The following is a 17,023-nucleotide window of genomic DNA, read 5'->3' as shown; positions in this document are numbered from 1 at the left end:
ATTGAGGCTGGCATAAGTGGCTCGCTACCGGTAGTTGATTTTGGTGTGCATGGGCTAGTCGGTCTCGGAATCCTAACGGGGGGCGTGGATATTGGTTGTACTGAGGCAACAAACCCAGGCTATTCAGACGATGCAGCAGCAGGTGAGACCAATTCTCTGACATGCTGGCGGTTACGAAGCAGAATCGGGACGCCGTCGGCTACTTCCACTATCCTCTCGTGCTGCTCCACCCCCGTCCACAGCTTGGCTGGATCATTGCATCCGTCATGAAGTATCACCCAGTTGACCGCCTACAGATCTGACAAGGCTTTCACTCCTCGATGTTGAGAATGTCAGATGTCGAACAGAACCTGGTTCAGTCGTCGACGGAAAGGTAAATGAGGCTTGAGTGCCACCAATCGTTCCTTGACGAGACAATGGAGTCGTTCCATCATGCCATTGGAATGGAGATACTGTGGGCTTGAGCGGATGTGACAAATGCTGAGATGCTGCAAGAAAGTGGCCATCTGCTCCGATACAAACTGCGGCCCATTATCTGAACCAGTACAGACAATAGACCGAATTGGCCAAACACTTCATCTAGCTCGTCCACGATAGCTGTAGTCGTTGTAGAGGACAGTACCGTGAGAATAGAGTACCGGGAGCCATATTCAACCAGCGGAAGAGAATCAAGTGGCCCTCAATAGATACCAATAGATGCCAGGTTTATCACCAGCTTCTCCCACACGCCTCAGTGGGAAGAAGATCATGTGGACTGTTTGTGCGAAGTCGCCAACACTCGAAGCAACATTCCACATACAGACAAGCGTCCTTGGTGAGCCCTGGCCACCAAACTCTCTGCCCGAGCGAAAGTTGAAAGGCTTCCTGGCCCGGGTGTCTCTCATGCACTAAAGCCATGAAAGTATGGCATAGCCCGTCTGGTATCACAACACATGCCGACAATACCAACACACCGTCAGCTTCTGTGAGTTGATCTCTGACGGCTGCTCAGCACATGAAGCGCCTTGCGAGGATGAGGTGAGCATATGCTGCAGGAAACTGTGAGTGTTGCGTCGTGTTGAGTAGAACGGCGGATTTCCTCAAGGTTGACTGATGCTTACCTCAAGAACAATGTTGACGTACTCATGCAATGAGCGGGACTCAGCTGGAGACAAGACAGTGGTTTTCAGCGGAGCACGAGACAAAGCGTCAACGCACAACAGTTGCTTTCCTGGGATACGCTTGAATTCGTACGAATACCGCATCAGAGATAATAACCAACGCTGGAGACATGGTTGAACGTCATCAAATGTTTTCTGAACTATATGGAGGAGTGGTCTGTGATACATGAAGATGTCCTCATCCCGGCCCAAAACATACTGGCAGAAGCGAGGTAAAGCGAATACCACACTCAACATGTCACGCTCCATCTGCGAATAGCATATCTCCTCATCAGTCAATGATCGGCTGGCGCAAGTGACCGGCACCCACTGGCCCTTGCCGCAGTGCTGCCTGAGAATAGCGCACAAATCTTGAGGTGAAGCATCGCATCTGACAGCCGTACGGACATCTGGAAATGGGCGGAAGTACGCCCGTGTCTGCAGAAATGAAGCGACTGGCTGCTTCACTGCGTTGAATGCCGCAATCAGGCTCTCAGTAGCTACAAATGGTTTGGTTATCGTAATCAACTCCTCCCCAATAGTGTCAAGCATGAGGAGTACCATTAGATATTGGCGCCCAGTTTTGTACAATTCGTTTTCCCAAAGCCTCTTCCTGTATCTCTGATGTTGCTGACCCACCCAAGTTGGGTGATGGGTTGCTTTGCTGCTTCGAATTGTAGTTAGACCGCATTGTCATGTTATTAACTGGTCTTGTCATCGTCTTGTAACAGTCGGCATTTTTTGTTGCGTGGGAATTAGGTTGTGCACATTTTCGCTGCGCTCATCTTTTCCTCGTTGGTCCTAACCAACCTCGAACCTTCCGAGTTGTATCCTGCTTTGCACACTGGAGATGTGTTAGAGCTAAGTCTTAGGTCGTTGAATGTCTCAGTAGCCTGTGAGTTTTGTTCCCTGTTATTGCACGTTATAACTGTTTATGATCTTGGCACAGTCGTGGATAGTTGCTTCATAATTCGTTCCCATGTGTTTTCTTCTTCTTGTCTTTTACATTGATGTAGAAAGGAAAAGGAAATAATTATAGATACGAGTTGAGAGTAACTCTCCATCACTCTAACCAGATAACCTTCCAAGTGGGAAGGCTGTCGGTTAGCGCTACGGAGATGTGTTGAAGCTAGGTGTAAGGACGTCGAATGTTGTTGTTGTTGTTGACTTTTATTTTACTTCACCAATTGCACAGGCATGATTGCCTTCTTACCGGCCTATAGGTCCGGTTCTCACAGAAAGATGAAGAAAATTATATGAGGAAATGTATAGAGATAAAGACATGCAAGCGGTATGATTATTATTATAGAAATGTTTGTTATGACATTGTGTGTATGCTGACACTCAATTTGTGTGAACTTTTTATAATGTGATAACAAATAAAATGTAGTGGAAGCATTTCATGAGAATATATGTGTGAACATTGGCAGACTTTGTTGGATGGGGACACTTTTTAGCAGTCCAGGGAACATGAAGTACGGCGAGAGGTGTTGGACTGTTGGCATAGAGTTTACAAGTTAAGTACGTCAATATCAGATAGGGCTCTCTTGAATTGATCGGCAGCAGTTATCGATCTTACATCAGCCGAGAGGGCGTTCCATGCAATACTGCCGTGAAACATCATACTCGAGCGACCAGCAGGCCCGCGAAGGAAAGGGACTTGGAGCAAGTTGGAAACTTGGCCCCTAGTGATGCGCTGATCGTTTAGGACGGTGTTTGGAGCAGTCGTTGTAAAGATTTGCTGTAGGAGTGGGCTACAGTATCCATTGATACAGCGGTGTACAAAGATTAGAACTTTCTGAGTGTATGTGTGTGCCAGGCTGACTATACTAAGAAGTGCCAGTAGCGGTGCGGTGGGGGTGAGAAAGCGCTGTTGCAAGGTTGCACGAATGCCGGCTTTGAAACTCTTCTCCAGACGTCCAAGCAACTGGGCAGAAAGCCCAGGAACAAAGCTATTCGAACCATAGCATAGCTGAGAGAGGACCATGCTGAGGAACCAAGTGCGTCTGGCGCGCAAACTGAGTCCTTGGCCATGCCTCCAGAGCTGGCCAATGGTCCTAGCAGTCTTGCGGCTCAGGAATGTCTCAGTACTCTGTCAGTTTTGTGCCTAGTTGCACTTTCTGACTGTATATTATAGTAAATTATTAAAAAATCTGGTTAGAGTGATGGAGAGTTACTCTCGACTCGTATCTATATTTCCTTTTCCTTTCTACATTTATTATTGGCTCAACATCCGAGTTTCAAATTTTACATTAAATCGACATTTCTGTATACTTTATTCACACAATGTAAAACAGTGGAGACAATGTCCAATAAAACGATGGAAGTAGGAAGAAATAGTGTAGAGGAAAATTAGGATTCAAATTTTTTTTCGTACAACACTCATCAGGAACTGTCGTTGTCTATGAAACAAAATTGAACGGTTATAGAAAGAAAGAAAAAACATGTTTACATTATTCCCTGTACTAAGCCATGATGAGAAGGGAACGAAAACGTTCGGTTACTACATTGGCTTTAATGTTATAGAAATTCAGAAAGTGGTGGACATCACGCAACTGCATTGTCAGTAAAAGGGGGTTTGTCAACTAACTACCACTGTATTCAGTTGCTATTCACTCGGCGTATGCGCTGAATGAAAATTCTTTTCTTCGTGATGTCGAAAACCTTATTGACGTTTCGGCCCGTCACTCATCATCAGAACCATTTTCTGACGATCGGTGACTGGCCCGAAACGTCAATAATATTTTCAACATCATCAATAAAATAATTTCATCCAGCTCATGCGCCGTGTGAATAGAAAAAGGGATAAAGCGGTTGTCAGTTGACAAACCCCCATTTTACACATTATAGAAAGCTTACGTAAAACAACACCAATACCAACAGGAGTGATAAACACAAGTGTGAATTTTAACAACGAAACCAAGAGAAATCACGAATGCATGTGCTAATGAAAAAAGAAGAGAAAGAACAAAGGACGTAGTAATTACACAAACAGCGGTGCATTTCACCAGAACTCCAGCTCCCTTCTATCCTCTCTGATCCCCTTCGCTCAGCCTTAAACTTAGCTTGTGTCTCCTAGTCATGGTACAATATACGAGTATCAGTTCTCTCCAATTTCCTAACCCATGGTGCACTGCTTTTACTATTGTGTTATGTCATATCTCAATCTGAAATTCTCCCCATTATCGTTTGCAAAGGTGCTTCCCCCTTGGAAGCACATGTTCTTTTCTGCTACGTATCGGCTCGCATGAGTAACGATGAATCCGAGACCTTTGTTCGGAGGCGTTACTTTTGCCCCGCCTCCACTTCCATCCAATATGCCACCACCCTGCTTGCAGCATCTGATGGTTATGTGGCATTCAGTGAAAAATGAATAAATTAATTAATTAAATAAAACACTACCGGCCAAGGTTGGCCACACCAAACATGACACGTTACTTGAACCATTTATACCTAATTATACCATCTTTCTGTCTTCAGGATGCTGAGTCGAATGGTCTTGGTTCGAGGAATTTGAGACGCTCGATTCCTCCTTTATCCCCAATCGAACTCCCGCACTTCCACCGAAACTGGGTGACCCTATCCGAGGGGGATTTAGAAAAGGGTTTGCTCCCACACTGGAGCTCGCGCTATTCCGCCGACTTGACTTGACACTTTACTCCGGTGTGGGAGCAATCCATTTCCCAAAAAATCATCGCCGAAGTCGCAACCACTATTTCATAGAGGGAGATTTGTATGCAAAATGTCACTAAAAGCGCCATTTCGTTCTTATGAAAGCACGGATGAAAGCTATTGGCCCATATGTTGTAGTCTTTTTGATGCTGAGTCGATAGGTATTGTTCCAAGAAGGCTGTGATGCAGCGTTTGGCCCTTATTCCCCAATCAAACACGAGTGAGTAAGCGGTCACGTGCTTGTGCATTTACCAGTCACCTGGTCATCGTACCTGCAGGCTACACATTTTTTGACACCAAGGTTCAACTCAAGGGTTCAAAGGGGGTTCAACTCGAGTGACAGGAACGCGCCCAAACAGGCTGTAAGTTGTAAGGAGCTGAGCTGCTCACTTTGCACCAGATGTACAAGTCATTGCCTGCCTGCTGGTTGTTTCACCTACTGCTTATTCTTCCAGCCACGAACGCCACATCGGAGGGGTCATTCGGTGGACTTCGCAGCCTGAAGACGTTTATTCAATCCACATAAAGCCGTATCAATCATCTTTCTCCAAAGTATGAGAATTCGTATACATCTAGAGGTTATACAATTGATTTCATAGAGATTTTCGAATGGACACACTAGTATACGAGCGCAAATCAGCAGATTTTCGAATATGTACAATATGCGGCGCTGTGCCACGATCACTCATGAATCTGTGACTTCGCCAACAGCATTTCAACTGACAATGTAATTGCATAACCTGCATAGGTGCACTACATGTACTGGTACATTGTAGTAACTTGATTCGGTCATATCATTTTAAGGCAAAATGTTCCTCCGGACCAGTCAAATATGTGGCAGCTACGGCCCTGGCATACATGATGCCGTGCACTATGTCCACATGCGCACATCAATATTCAGCACATGAGGACAAATGGTTTCGTGTCCTTGAAAATACTTGATGTCACAAGAGTTTGTTGCAAAGCACATTTTATTGGTGCATTCCATCTCCAAAGCTCACCTTATCTTGGACATTAACTGCTATGCCTTTTCTAATCAGCAGCTCACACAGTGCTTTATGTCCACGGGACGCGCAGACATGTAGAAGTGATACTGGGCTGCAGTACTATTAGGTTACCATAGCAACAAACACACACATACACACATACACATTATTACAATCACTTGCAAAGTATGCAAGTTCCAGATTTTTCCTTTCTATTGCAGCATAGTACCATACACATGTACTCAAAGTACAATTGACTTCTCCAAGAACACAGCATATCTCGTCTTAGTGTGTGTGTCGTAGAGGACGGGGACATAGTTAATGCTGGCTGGAACTTTTCACAAAATTCACAATAATACTTGCATCAGTGGTGCCTATGAACTGAACTCATAACCTCAGATTAGTGATACAAAGAGTACATAACCCCAAAAGTGTGCAACTGCCCACACAACCTTTATCGAGTGCTGCTACGCCAGAACTTCACATCACACGTGATTCAAAAGGTTACGCTGGCAAGCAGTGCAAAGTGACCACAGGAGAGTTGAATCCAAAACAGGGTTGCGTTCAACCCTCTTTCTATCATGCACAGTGTGAACATACTATGTGCAAGCTCGTCAAGTGATGTGAAGTTCTGCCATCTCATAACGTGTTACAACAAAACTGCAGTAGCACACTCTTGGGGGTTGTGTACCCTTGGAGGAACCACAGTACCTTTTCCCTTATCGTTCACCTCTACTAAAGTATACCCACTGGCCAGTGGTTGTGTTGTGCCTCTACTAAAGTATACCCACTGGCCAGTGGTTATGTTGTAGCTCTACTAAAGTATACCCACTGGTCATTGGTTATGTTGTAGCTCTACTAAAGTATACCCACTGGCCAGTGGTTATGTTGTAGCTCTACTAAAGTATACCCACTGGCCAGTGGTTATGTTGTAGCTCTACTAAAGTATACCCACTGGCCAGTGGTTATGTTGTAGCTCTACTAAAGTATACCCACTGGCCAGTGGTTATTTTGTAGCTCTACTAAAGTATACCCACTGGCCAGTGGTTATGTTGTACCTCTACTAAAGGAGCCGTCAGATGCGAAAACCGACCTGATGGGAAACACTGCACAGTGCAGAAAAATGCACTTCAAAGTTGGCGAGTTTACGCACTGGTGCGCCTGGACAAACAAGCTACAAACCTTCGTATTTCAGTCAAATGTCAGTCTTTCGGGACAATCCAAGTATGTAAATCGAAGAGAAAACTCCAATGAATCCAATACCGCAAGCGCGATCGCGGCACGTTTACTTATATACCCACTGGCCAGTGGTTATGTTGTACCTCTACTAAAGTATACCCACTGGCCAGTGGTTATGTTGTAGCTCTACTAAAGTATACCCACTGGCCAGTGGTTATGTTGTACCTCTACTAAAGTATACCCACTGGCCAGTGGTTATGTTCTACTTGGTCCGACTTACTAAAATGTGCGCTTCGTTTCCGAAGCCTACCAAGCAAATTCAAATTATCTCAGGACGGAATAAACTTCCCAGCTACCTAACAGTGTCCTTCAGTTGTCGATTTGTGACATTGAGGAAGGAATGGCTCAAAACTCCAAAGGAGGCAGCACCTCAAACTCCTAGATGACTCGTGCGTTTCGCGTTCAAATGTTGTCATCAGAGGACTCTTGTTGCTTCACCTGCAACACTGAGAAGGCCTGGTGCTGATATCAAGACCCCCAATACGATGGAGAATTGTCACGGAGTACCAGGAACTCCAGGGCGATCGTTCTTGATTCCCTCCTGACAGATTAAAGTCGCTGCAGTCTCTGTTTGCTGGGCAGAATTTTCTGCAAACGCGTCATCCAGAAACTAGTGCACCAGCACAATCATCGAGTTGTCCAGCTCACTGATGTATCTCGCAGTCGTCCACGATGTGGGGGCCGACGACTCAAGATCGCCGAGAAACTGATCGAAAAAACAACCACCCCTGGAGTCGCCATTCCCACGAGAAACTGGCTGGAAACTGAAATGAACAAACAGTGAAGTTTTCTGCAGATGCGGTTCGTAGATGGTGTGGAGTTTTCGGAGCCGCGAGGCGTTACCGTTGCACCAAGCCAATGCGAAAGCTCCATCTCGTCTCCAGTGACAGTGTACTACTACGGTTAGTGGCCCATTGATTCATACAATGATCGCGAACGGTCGGACTGCATGACACAGACTGTCAGTAAACGGAACAAGGTGATGAGAAGTAATCTTTTTGGTGCATGGTAGTTTACCTGTTCGCCTCATTTGAAGGTTTCGTGGCAACGTCGGGTGTAAACCCCTATAGCTATTCTGACAGTTGCACTGCACTAGGGAGAGGCAAAGGCGATCGTCAAAATCTAATGATAGACAAAAGCAAGGAAATGCAGCGTAGCTTGAAGGAGACAAAAAAACTGGCGATGTTTTGCAGGGTGACGCGCTTGCAGATGCGCCCAAAGACACCAGCAGCGATGAAAACTAGAAGGTCAGCCCAAGAGACGATACACGGTAGATATCTATGTTCCATCTCTTGGTTGAGTTTTTAGTTCGTCTGTATTTGTATTTATGGATCCTCCACAGGCCTTCTCCGTCAACAGCTTATGAAGAAGAAGCTGAGGAGAAAAATAAAAATAGGAAATAGAAAGATGCGGGGTGGTAGTAATATAACACACTGCTCTATGACAACGCTAATCTACTTGGAATGAAGCCAGAGGGCTCATAACGGATGATAGCAAAGTGTGTTCGGACAAGAGCGGTAAAACCTTTTGAGCTGGATACAGTACAAATGGCAGCCGGGAGGGAGTTCCATGTGGCAGTGGTGACAAAGAGAAAGGTGGCACGCGTGTGTGTGCTGGCTCTAGCAGGTGGGAGTAGATGTTGGGGGCGCCTGGCGCTGTTTGACACTGAGTAGTCTAGGTCCTCCAGGGTCGTTATCTGGCTATTGATAAGGTGGTGGAGCTCAAGAAGGCACTGAATGTGTCTTCGAATTGCGAGGCTGGGCCACTGGAGGTGCGCGAAAAGTGAGGCTTTCGGCTCCGTTTGAGGAGGGTACACGCCATACTGCCGCAGGATCACACGTGCCACTCTTGCCTGTAGCCGTTCAAGGGTAGTAGTCTGAGCGCTGGAGAGTTGAAATTGCCAGAGGGATGAGGCGTATTCAACCACAGGTCGAACATATCCAGTGTACAAACGGCTGGCTACGGCTGGGGTGATATGCTTGGTCATGTGGATCAGCAGGACCGCTCGCTGACGAAACTTTGTCGTGATGGTGGCGACGTGGTTGGTGAAGTAGTTCTGGTGCTCATTTGTACAAATGATTGAGTTTTGAAGTGAAGTGCACATTTGAATAAGCCGGACAAAGTAGCTCAACTAAAGTAAACCGTGTGTACAGTAAAACCTTCAACTAACGACCACCCCTTGGTGCCAGAAGAAATGGTCTTTGGTGGCATGTGGTCTTAAGTTACAGGTTTGAACCCAGCGACCATAATTCCATGTCTGATATGCATGTTAAAATGCAGCTAATGAAATTTTCCACCACTTGCGCAATGCCATTTCTCCTTTGAGCAGTAGAATCGATCATAGAGCAGGTTAGAGCAATTACTCTCCAAGACGTTTCCTATAATGTTTGCTCATGAGAGCGTGCAGTGCAGCCCATATTCAAAATGAGATTGCATTCATTCATGCAGCTGTAGTATCCAAAGAGTCCATTCAGGACAAAAAATCATCAAAATTTCGAAGAAGGAGCTTCGAACAACCTGCACTGCTGTCGCTAGTTACAGGTCAAAAATCGATTTTGGGACAAGAAAAGGCGGTCGCTGGATGCGTTCATCAGGTAGTCGCTTGTCACAGTGCATTTTTGTATATGAGACTGTCCGTGCCTGGCGAAGTGGTGTGTAGCAGCAGGCTGGCTGTTAGTTACGGTGGTCTTTAGTTACAGGTTTTACTCTATTATGGCTTTGAGGCGCAATGTTCACCACATTTACAAACAGAGGAACATGCAATTTTCTAGGAACATCTTTGACAGCGAAGTGACGCTGGATGAGCACGTGCTCAGTTTATCAGAATAAACAAACCAGTGATCAGAACAAACAGTTTCACGCCGAGCACTTCGGCCAGTACTCACCTCACGTGGATGACTAAAGCCATTGAACATAACTTTGCCGCGCAACAGCGACGGATCACACCAGAGTAAAAACTGGACACAATGAATGCTGCCATAGTAGCAAGCTGCCAGAATCAGAAGAGTCTGAGCATGCAAGCACAAACGCGCACGCACGCACAAACAAGCACACAGATACGTACGTACAAGCATGCACACACCCACACGCTGACATTCTCACTCTCTCTCACACACACACACACACAAACACACACACACACACATACAGATACATACACACACATAAACACACATACACACACAAAATACACAAACAAACAAAACACACAGATAAAGATACACACATGGTAGCATGTTCAAACACACGTACACACAAACACACAAACCAACACAGACAACACACAAACACACAGACGATTGCATGCTCGCACATACACGCACGCACACGCACGCACACGCACACGCACAACACACAGCAACTTGCGGTACGGGGGAGTGCCGGCCAGTGGAGTGAGAGGCTACGGAAAGAAATACGTAGACACTGCCGGAGCAGAATGTTGGCGGAGCCAAGTATCTACAAGAGTCTGCGTCCGAGGGACGGCGACCGAGGCCCTGAGTAGCCGGAAATGCATGGCCAACACCCCGTTTATTCACTTTATCAAAGCAAATTAGTGATGAGAAATGGGAGGTGGGAGGGTGAAACACGACGTGCAAGCAAGAATGATCATCGCACAGAACGGATCGAAATATAATATTATAACAGAGCAAACTCTAGCAAGACATGCAACGATGCATGCCACCCACGTTGAGCGCTACAAGCAAACGTCATCATGACGCCGCCACACACTGCCCACATCGGAGACGAGCGACACGTATGAACGCCACGTGGAGAGACACGTTCAATGTCACGTAGAGAGATGCATTCAATATCATACAGAGTGAGCCGCACAGAGACCATAGCCAGCAGCAAAGCATGGGCATGCAGTAACAGCACTATCAAACATTGCAGCATAGATTGAGCGGTAGCGCAAAGCTGCGTGCACCCATTAATCTGCATTATCACCATAATGCTACTTGGTCCGCATCAGCAATATTGTCGCTTATCTTTCAGCTTTGTTTTTATGTCACCAATGTTCCCTTGGCAGCCCATTTCATCCCAATTTTCGTTAGTAAGTTAGTTTACTAGTACCTGAAAGGTCTAGCTAGATTTCGAGTGGATTTCGAGTGGGTGGGTGATTCTGATGGATACAGCGCCACATCAAAAAAGATTATCTTGTCACACTGCGCAGGCAAGAGCAGCGCGACGCACAAGAAAGTAACCGGCTACTCGGAATTAGTTCCATTTTGCAAAACGGCCGAGATCGCTCACCTTAGGAATCGCTCGCCAATCTGAGATCGCAGTTCCCTCACCTCCAGCTGAACGCTTGGAGTATCCAGCGCGTCGTGGAGATTTGCAAGTACTGTAGCCGTCGTCGTTGTTCAAAATGAATCTTTCAAAAGAACGGCGACTGATTTGAACCACACAGGCAGTCGTGCTGCCCACGCAAAGTCCTATAGAGAAGGCGACGGTCACGGTCGACTTCCCTTTAGAAAATAGCTAGGCAGCGGAGAGGAAGAGAGATGAACTTGCGAAAGCGAGAGTGTCGATCACGAGCAAAAACTATTTGTCACCAGCGCCGAGAGCAGCGATGAGGTCAAAAAAAGTATGAACCCTTCCTTGGACAATAAATTCCTCATGGACAGTTGTCATTCTGTACCTTACCTTCCATCGTACCAAGTTCTATTGTCTCAAGTGCACGCGTTGATGTCCAAAGTCTCAGTTCAAATTGTCGAAAGATAAGCGACAATATTGCTGACGCGGACCAAGTACATTAACTACAACACACAGCAACTTGCGGTATGGGGAGTGCCGGCCAGCGGAGTGAGAGGCTATGGAAAGAAATACGTAGACACTGCCGGAGCAGAATTGTTGGCGGAGCCAAGTATCTACGAGAGAGGATTCAGGGTCGGCCGGGTAGACACTGCCGGATCAGAATGTTGGCGGAGTCAAGTATCTACAAGAGTCTGCGTCCGAGGGACGGCGATCGAGGCCCTGAGTAGCCGGAAATGAGCGTGGCCCATAATGGCCGGCAATTCCCGCACCGAAGAAGCCACGAGCGCAGTTGTGCAAGCAGCAGGGAAGAGAGAGGTCACCCAGAGTGGAAGGTAAGAAGTAAGGTAGAGGCAATAATGGATCGTGCATTGACTCAGCAAGAAATATAGAATCAATGAGGCCATCGCCAAGAGTCCATGCAACACACGCGTGAATACAGGGCATGTCACGCAGTTAAATAGGCCCAATGTGAAGAGCCATAGAGAGACAGCAGGTCCGTCGGATCAGTGCGAATGTACCTCAGAACACAGTCACTTTGCATCCTACCCATAGCACGTATTTTCCACACAGGAACACCGTTTGCAGCAGCCGTTGTCGCCGCACCAATCCTGAAGGAGTGGCCACTATAATTGGCCACATTACACACCCCGGACAACTGCAGGAGGGCTCTCAGTTTGGCAGTGAGGCGACGGCGAGTCAGCGGTGTGCCTGACTTGAACCGGAACAAGGGCTGCAACACCGGCGGCTTACTGCGTGACAAGTAGTCGACCATGGCAACAACGGGACAATATTGTGGCGTTGCTGGCCCGATGTATAGGGTCATGCCTCTGGCGAACGGGTCCGTCTTGGACCGCTTCATGACAAACTGTAACGCGGGCACCGGCAGCATCGGCACCAGCAGCATCAAATCTCGGGTCGAACGGTGCGTGGTCGCTTACAGTAAACTCTGTGCACCGCAGGAAGCCGTGGAACGCCAACAGGATTGCGGCTTGCAGCATTACACGATCATCTGAAGTAGAAGTTGAGTCATTCCGCAACCGGTCCACAACAGACCGGATCAGATCACTTGTCAGTGGAAGACGAGTCAAGGACGGAGCAGTGCCCTTCACTCTCTTAATGCCCTTGAGCACGCGCGGTAGCAGGGTAGCGCCTGTCCAAGATCGTCCATGCCACATTCCAGATGCAGATTACGAACGGCCGAGATGTAATTGGCCACTGTACCTGGGTTCACAGATCTCGCCAAGTAGGCCGCAAAGCTCGATAACATACTGTCTGTCGCCGGCAACGGGTCCCATCGGCATAACTGGCAGAACTGCCGGTAGCGTTGTTCTCCATGACGGTATGCTGCCCTGGTAGATGGTGCAATGGCAAGGGACGCACATCGAGTTGTTTTGCTGCTTAGTCCCAGGAGGGAAGGGGCACTGGTGTATCCGTCCCCTGTTGGGGGGTGTGTGGGGGGGGGGGGCGAGCATCCGAAATTCCTGCAGTTTAAAACGAGAGAGGGCATCCGCAATTGCATTAGACTTGCCAGGCACATGACGGGCTACGACACAGAAGTTGTGCCTCGCACACACAAAGAACAGTTTGCGGACAAGGGCCATCACAGGTGGAGACTTTGACGTGCCCAAAGCCAAGCAATCAACCACGGCCTGACTGTCGCAGTGGAATGCTATGCGAAGCCGGCACCACATGTGTCCCCACGTGGCACACGCAACGAGAATAGGAAACAGTTCCTTGTACTCAATGGACAAGTCCATGGTGTCTTGCTCCCAGCGGCTGTGCATCCACCTGCCCTCGTTGGCATAATAGGCGCCCCATCCAAGGGTGCCACCAGCATCAGTTTATACTTGAAGTAGATCTAAGTCTACGGTACTGGAAGTCTCGGCTTGGTACAGGAAGAACCACTTGCCATTCCAACTAGCTAAGAACTCCTGCCACCACAGAAGGTCCTTACGACAGTCACTGCTCAAGGTAATGCGGTAATGCCGAGGTACCTTGCTGAACTTCTTAGCGGTGTCCCATAACCTGCGCATAAACGTGCAAACCGGAACAATAAACTGCGCAGCAAAAGTGAGCTTGCCCAATAGAGAGACGAACTTTGCTGCGGGGATGGAGCGAGTTGAGCTAGCATCGAGAACGAGTTGTTTTATATCCGCTAGCTTATCATCTGGTAGCCGAGCTTCAAACCGGTCGGAATTCAACGTGATGCCAAGGAATGTCAACTCCGTCACAGGGCCCTCCAGCTTCTCCAAGGCCAGGGGAATGCCGAGGTAGATGAAGGCTTCTTCAATAATAGAGCGTTGCTTAGACGCGAGGGACAAGGAAGGCGCAGGCACCGAGAGGTAGTCGTCCAGATAATGCATGATGATCGGAATGGCGAACTGGTGACGCAAAATGCACTCAACGGCTTCCGCAACCTGGTTGAAAATGAACGGGCTAGAACGCAGACCAAACGGTAACATCTTCTCGAAATAGTACTGGTTCTGCCAATGAATGCCCAACAGCCGCCAGTCATCAGGGGAGACTGGAATGAGCCAGAACGTGTTGCGGACATCGAGCTTCGTCAATAGGGCGCCGCGGCCCACTGACATGATGGCACGAACTGCATCGTCGACGTGGATGTACCTCTAGCTGAACTTGTCCGCTGGTATGCCGTCATTTACGCTGGACCCTTCCGATGCCGACAGATGGTGAATTACACGAAGACGACCGTTTTTCTTTGGTACAATGACAAGCCCAGATGACTGCATGGGGCTAAATGGTGGCGTGGTAAATGGACCAGCTGTCATACCGTCCTTGCAACAACGTTGGAGATAGTGCGAAATATGCTGTGAATGAGGAGCTGAAGAGGTGAGATTCGGGGCTCCTACAGTCTTACGCTGGCCCTCAAAGCCGAGAGAGAAACCGTAAGCAGGGCCATTGCATACACAATTGACGAATTGCTGATCAGGATGTGAAGCAAGCATGGACGCAAAACGGGAAACGTGCAGTGGTCTATGAACAGAATGTACAGTATTATGCAGTGTGCGGTGGATGGTGGCCTAAGTGTCGCGCTGGACACTGAAGGCTGGCATGATGTTGGCAGCCCTATTGCTTGGGTTTACCACCCGCCCCCGAGCTGGTGGTGTTATCCTTGCATTGGGAAGCTGGGTGGCGACCGCGGCAGATTTGGCAGATGTGGGACCTGGAGCAAGGGCCGAAGCACCGACCCGCATTGAAATTGCGACAGACTGATTGTCCTGGGGAGGCTGTGCCCTTGGAGTTACTAGCGAAGCCGGAAAACTGTTGGTAGGAACGAAAAGGACAGCGTCCATTAGCAGAAGGCGGATGTGCAGCGCCGCATGCTTGGCAGGTGGACCAAGCGCGTCCTGTTGTCGCCAGCTGCCACAGGTCTGGGTCGATGATGTCCCACTTGAGCGATGGGTCGGCAGCAGCGTTGATGCGGAACTTCCTGTCATACTTCAACCACCCTTCAGGCGTGAATCTGCGATTACACTCGAGGATGAGGCTCTGGTAACATAGGAACTCCGCTGACCTGTGCGGGACCACGTCGACAATGACCTGGCTCAGGATCGTGTAGGCTTCCACCCACGTCGCAAGGTCGCGAACGTGCCTGCTCTTGCCGCGGGCAGCGCCGTTCTCGACCACCCGCAATGGGCCCCCATTCGACATCTCAAAACGGAGCACGTTCTGTGTGCGGGCGTGCGACACAGAGCAAGACACAGAGGGCAAGACTGAGTTCAGTCAATTCCACGTACTCACCCATCAAAATCCGAGCGCGTTGTTTAGCAGTTTTTTGAGGTCCAAATATTTCAACATGCCGATGTCCACTCGCAACCATGGAACCGAGGCTCATCTAGCTCCTCCTGAGCTAGCCAGGACTGCCAGATTACACCCAGCTGCCACCTCCGCCGCCACACCTGTCCCACCAACACCGAGCTTGGCAAATGAGGAGATGCCATCGTGGTTCGCCTCCCTATTTACAAGTCTTTCATCACAAAGTTCGTCACCAACAAGACGGTGTTGCAAAAGGTTGATGCCGCCATATCGGTGCTATCGGACTCCGCACCTGAGGCCAAGGTGCTCTTGAGGCAGGGTGAGAATGAAATCTGTAAAAGGCAGAAACAACTCAAAATAGCCGTTTCCTTTGACTGGGAAACAGTGAGAGTCTACGAGGAGGGCACCCTGGGTGACAGCCTTGCGGACGACAAAAGACTCGCCGACGCAGCCTCCACAGGTCGTCGGCTCAGGCAATTACAATCCAGAGAGTGGTTCCAACCTGAGATACCATACCCAGGCAGGAATATTCGTGCACCCAACATTGGCAACAACGCCCAATTCGAGAGGAGGCCATCAGGACACGGACTGTTTGCCAACGGTGGCTGAACCCCTGGCAGCAGCCCGCATTGCTGGAACTGCCAGCAGTTGGGTCACGTCAGTAGGCATTGCTCCTAGTTCGGCCGGGGCAGTAGTCGCCAACCACACTGGACCCAGCAACCACAACCCACTGCTGGAGCTCTTCCACGGATGGACAGAGCATGAGTTCCCGGACTGGCTGGAGTCTGACGAGATAAGTGCTTGTGACAATAACGTCCATGGGCGGTTATTACACGCTATTGCATTTTGGTAAAATATTGGTGCCTCAGTTTTTGTTTTATGTATTATTCATTATGGCCATTTTTGTGTGTTGTCACACCATTTACCGTTATCCGAGAAGCCTTCCAGCCCGGGTTTGGCTCATTTAGGCACACCTCAACCAGTCTGTCTTTTTGGGCCGCAACCACTGCCTTTCCGTTTCTGTTCTCTCGGAAACTGTGCTCGTTAGAGGTCTTACTGTACGGCCTCAGGTTTGTTTTTTGGTTACCTTGTCCTCCATCACCCCCCCCCCCCCCTCCCTCCCCGTGTAGTCTGTCCTCTGCGAGGCTGCCTTTTCTATTGCCTCTTGGTGTTTTTTTCTTGCGCTTGCTGCCTATGCTGTTCTGTTCCTTGCGTTTTTAGTATAGGGTGTTTTTCCGTGTGAATTGCCAATTCAATGAACTTACCCTTACCAATTAGTGAGATGCCCGAGGGGCAGGGATGATGAGGGAGGGAGAAGCCCGATGGGCAGTGATGATGAGGGACATTGCGCGAAATCGCGCATCTATGAGCGACATCCACATAAACTGCTGGGACCATGGTTGTGTACTCGAATCTCATTCTGAGCACCCTTTTTCTTCCTTTTTTCAGCCGTTT

At 48.5% G+C, this 17,023-nt stretch overlaps 1 protein-coding gene across 1 annotated transcript in view; it reads right to left on the bottom strand.

Annotated features, from left to right (window-relative positions):
• The window catches only part of LOC135827367 (uncharacterized), a 143,564-nt gene that overhangs the window by 60,837 nt on the left and 65,704 nt on the right, over nt 1–17,023 (bottom strand). Inside the window, exons 4-5 of the mRNA XM_065339874.1 lie at nt 9,922–10,044; nt 5,813–5,917 (exon numbers count right to left, since the gene is read on the bottom strand). Of these exons, the coding sequence (XP_065195946.1) occupies nt 5,813–5,917; nt 9,922–10,044 (228 nt within the window). The remainder of the gene's footprint in view (nt 1–5,812; nt 5,918–9,921; nt 10,045–17,023) is intronic.

The sequence above is a fragment of the Sycon ciliatum genome, chromosome 11, assembly GCF_964019385.1.
Source record: "Sycon ciliatum chromosome 11, ocSycCili1.1, whole genome shotgun sequence".
Classification (NCBI taxonomy): Eukaryota; Metazoa; Porifera; class Calcarea; order Leucosolenida; family Sycettidae; genus Sycon; species Sycon ciliatum.
Note: the sequence above shows the minus strand (reverse complement) of the source record. Positions and strands in the feature narration are given on the sequence as shown.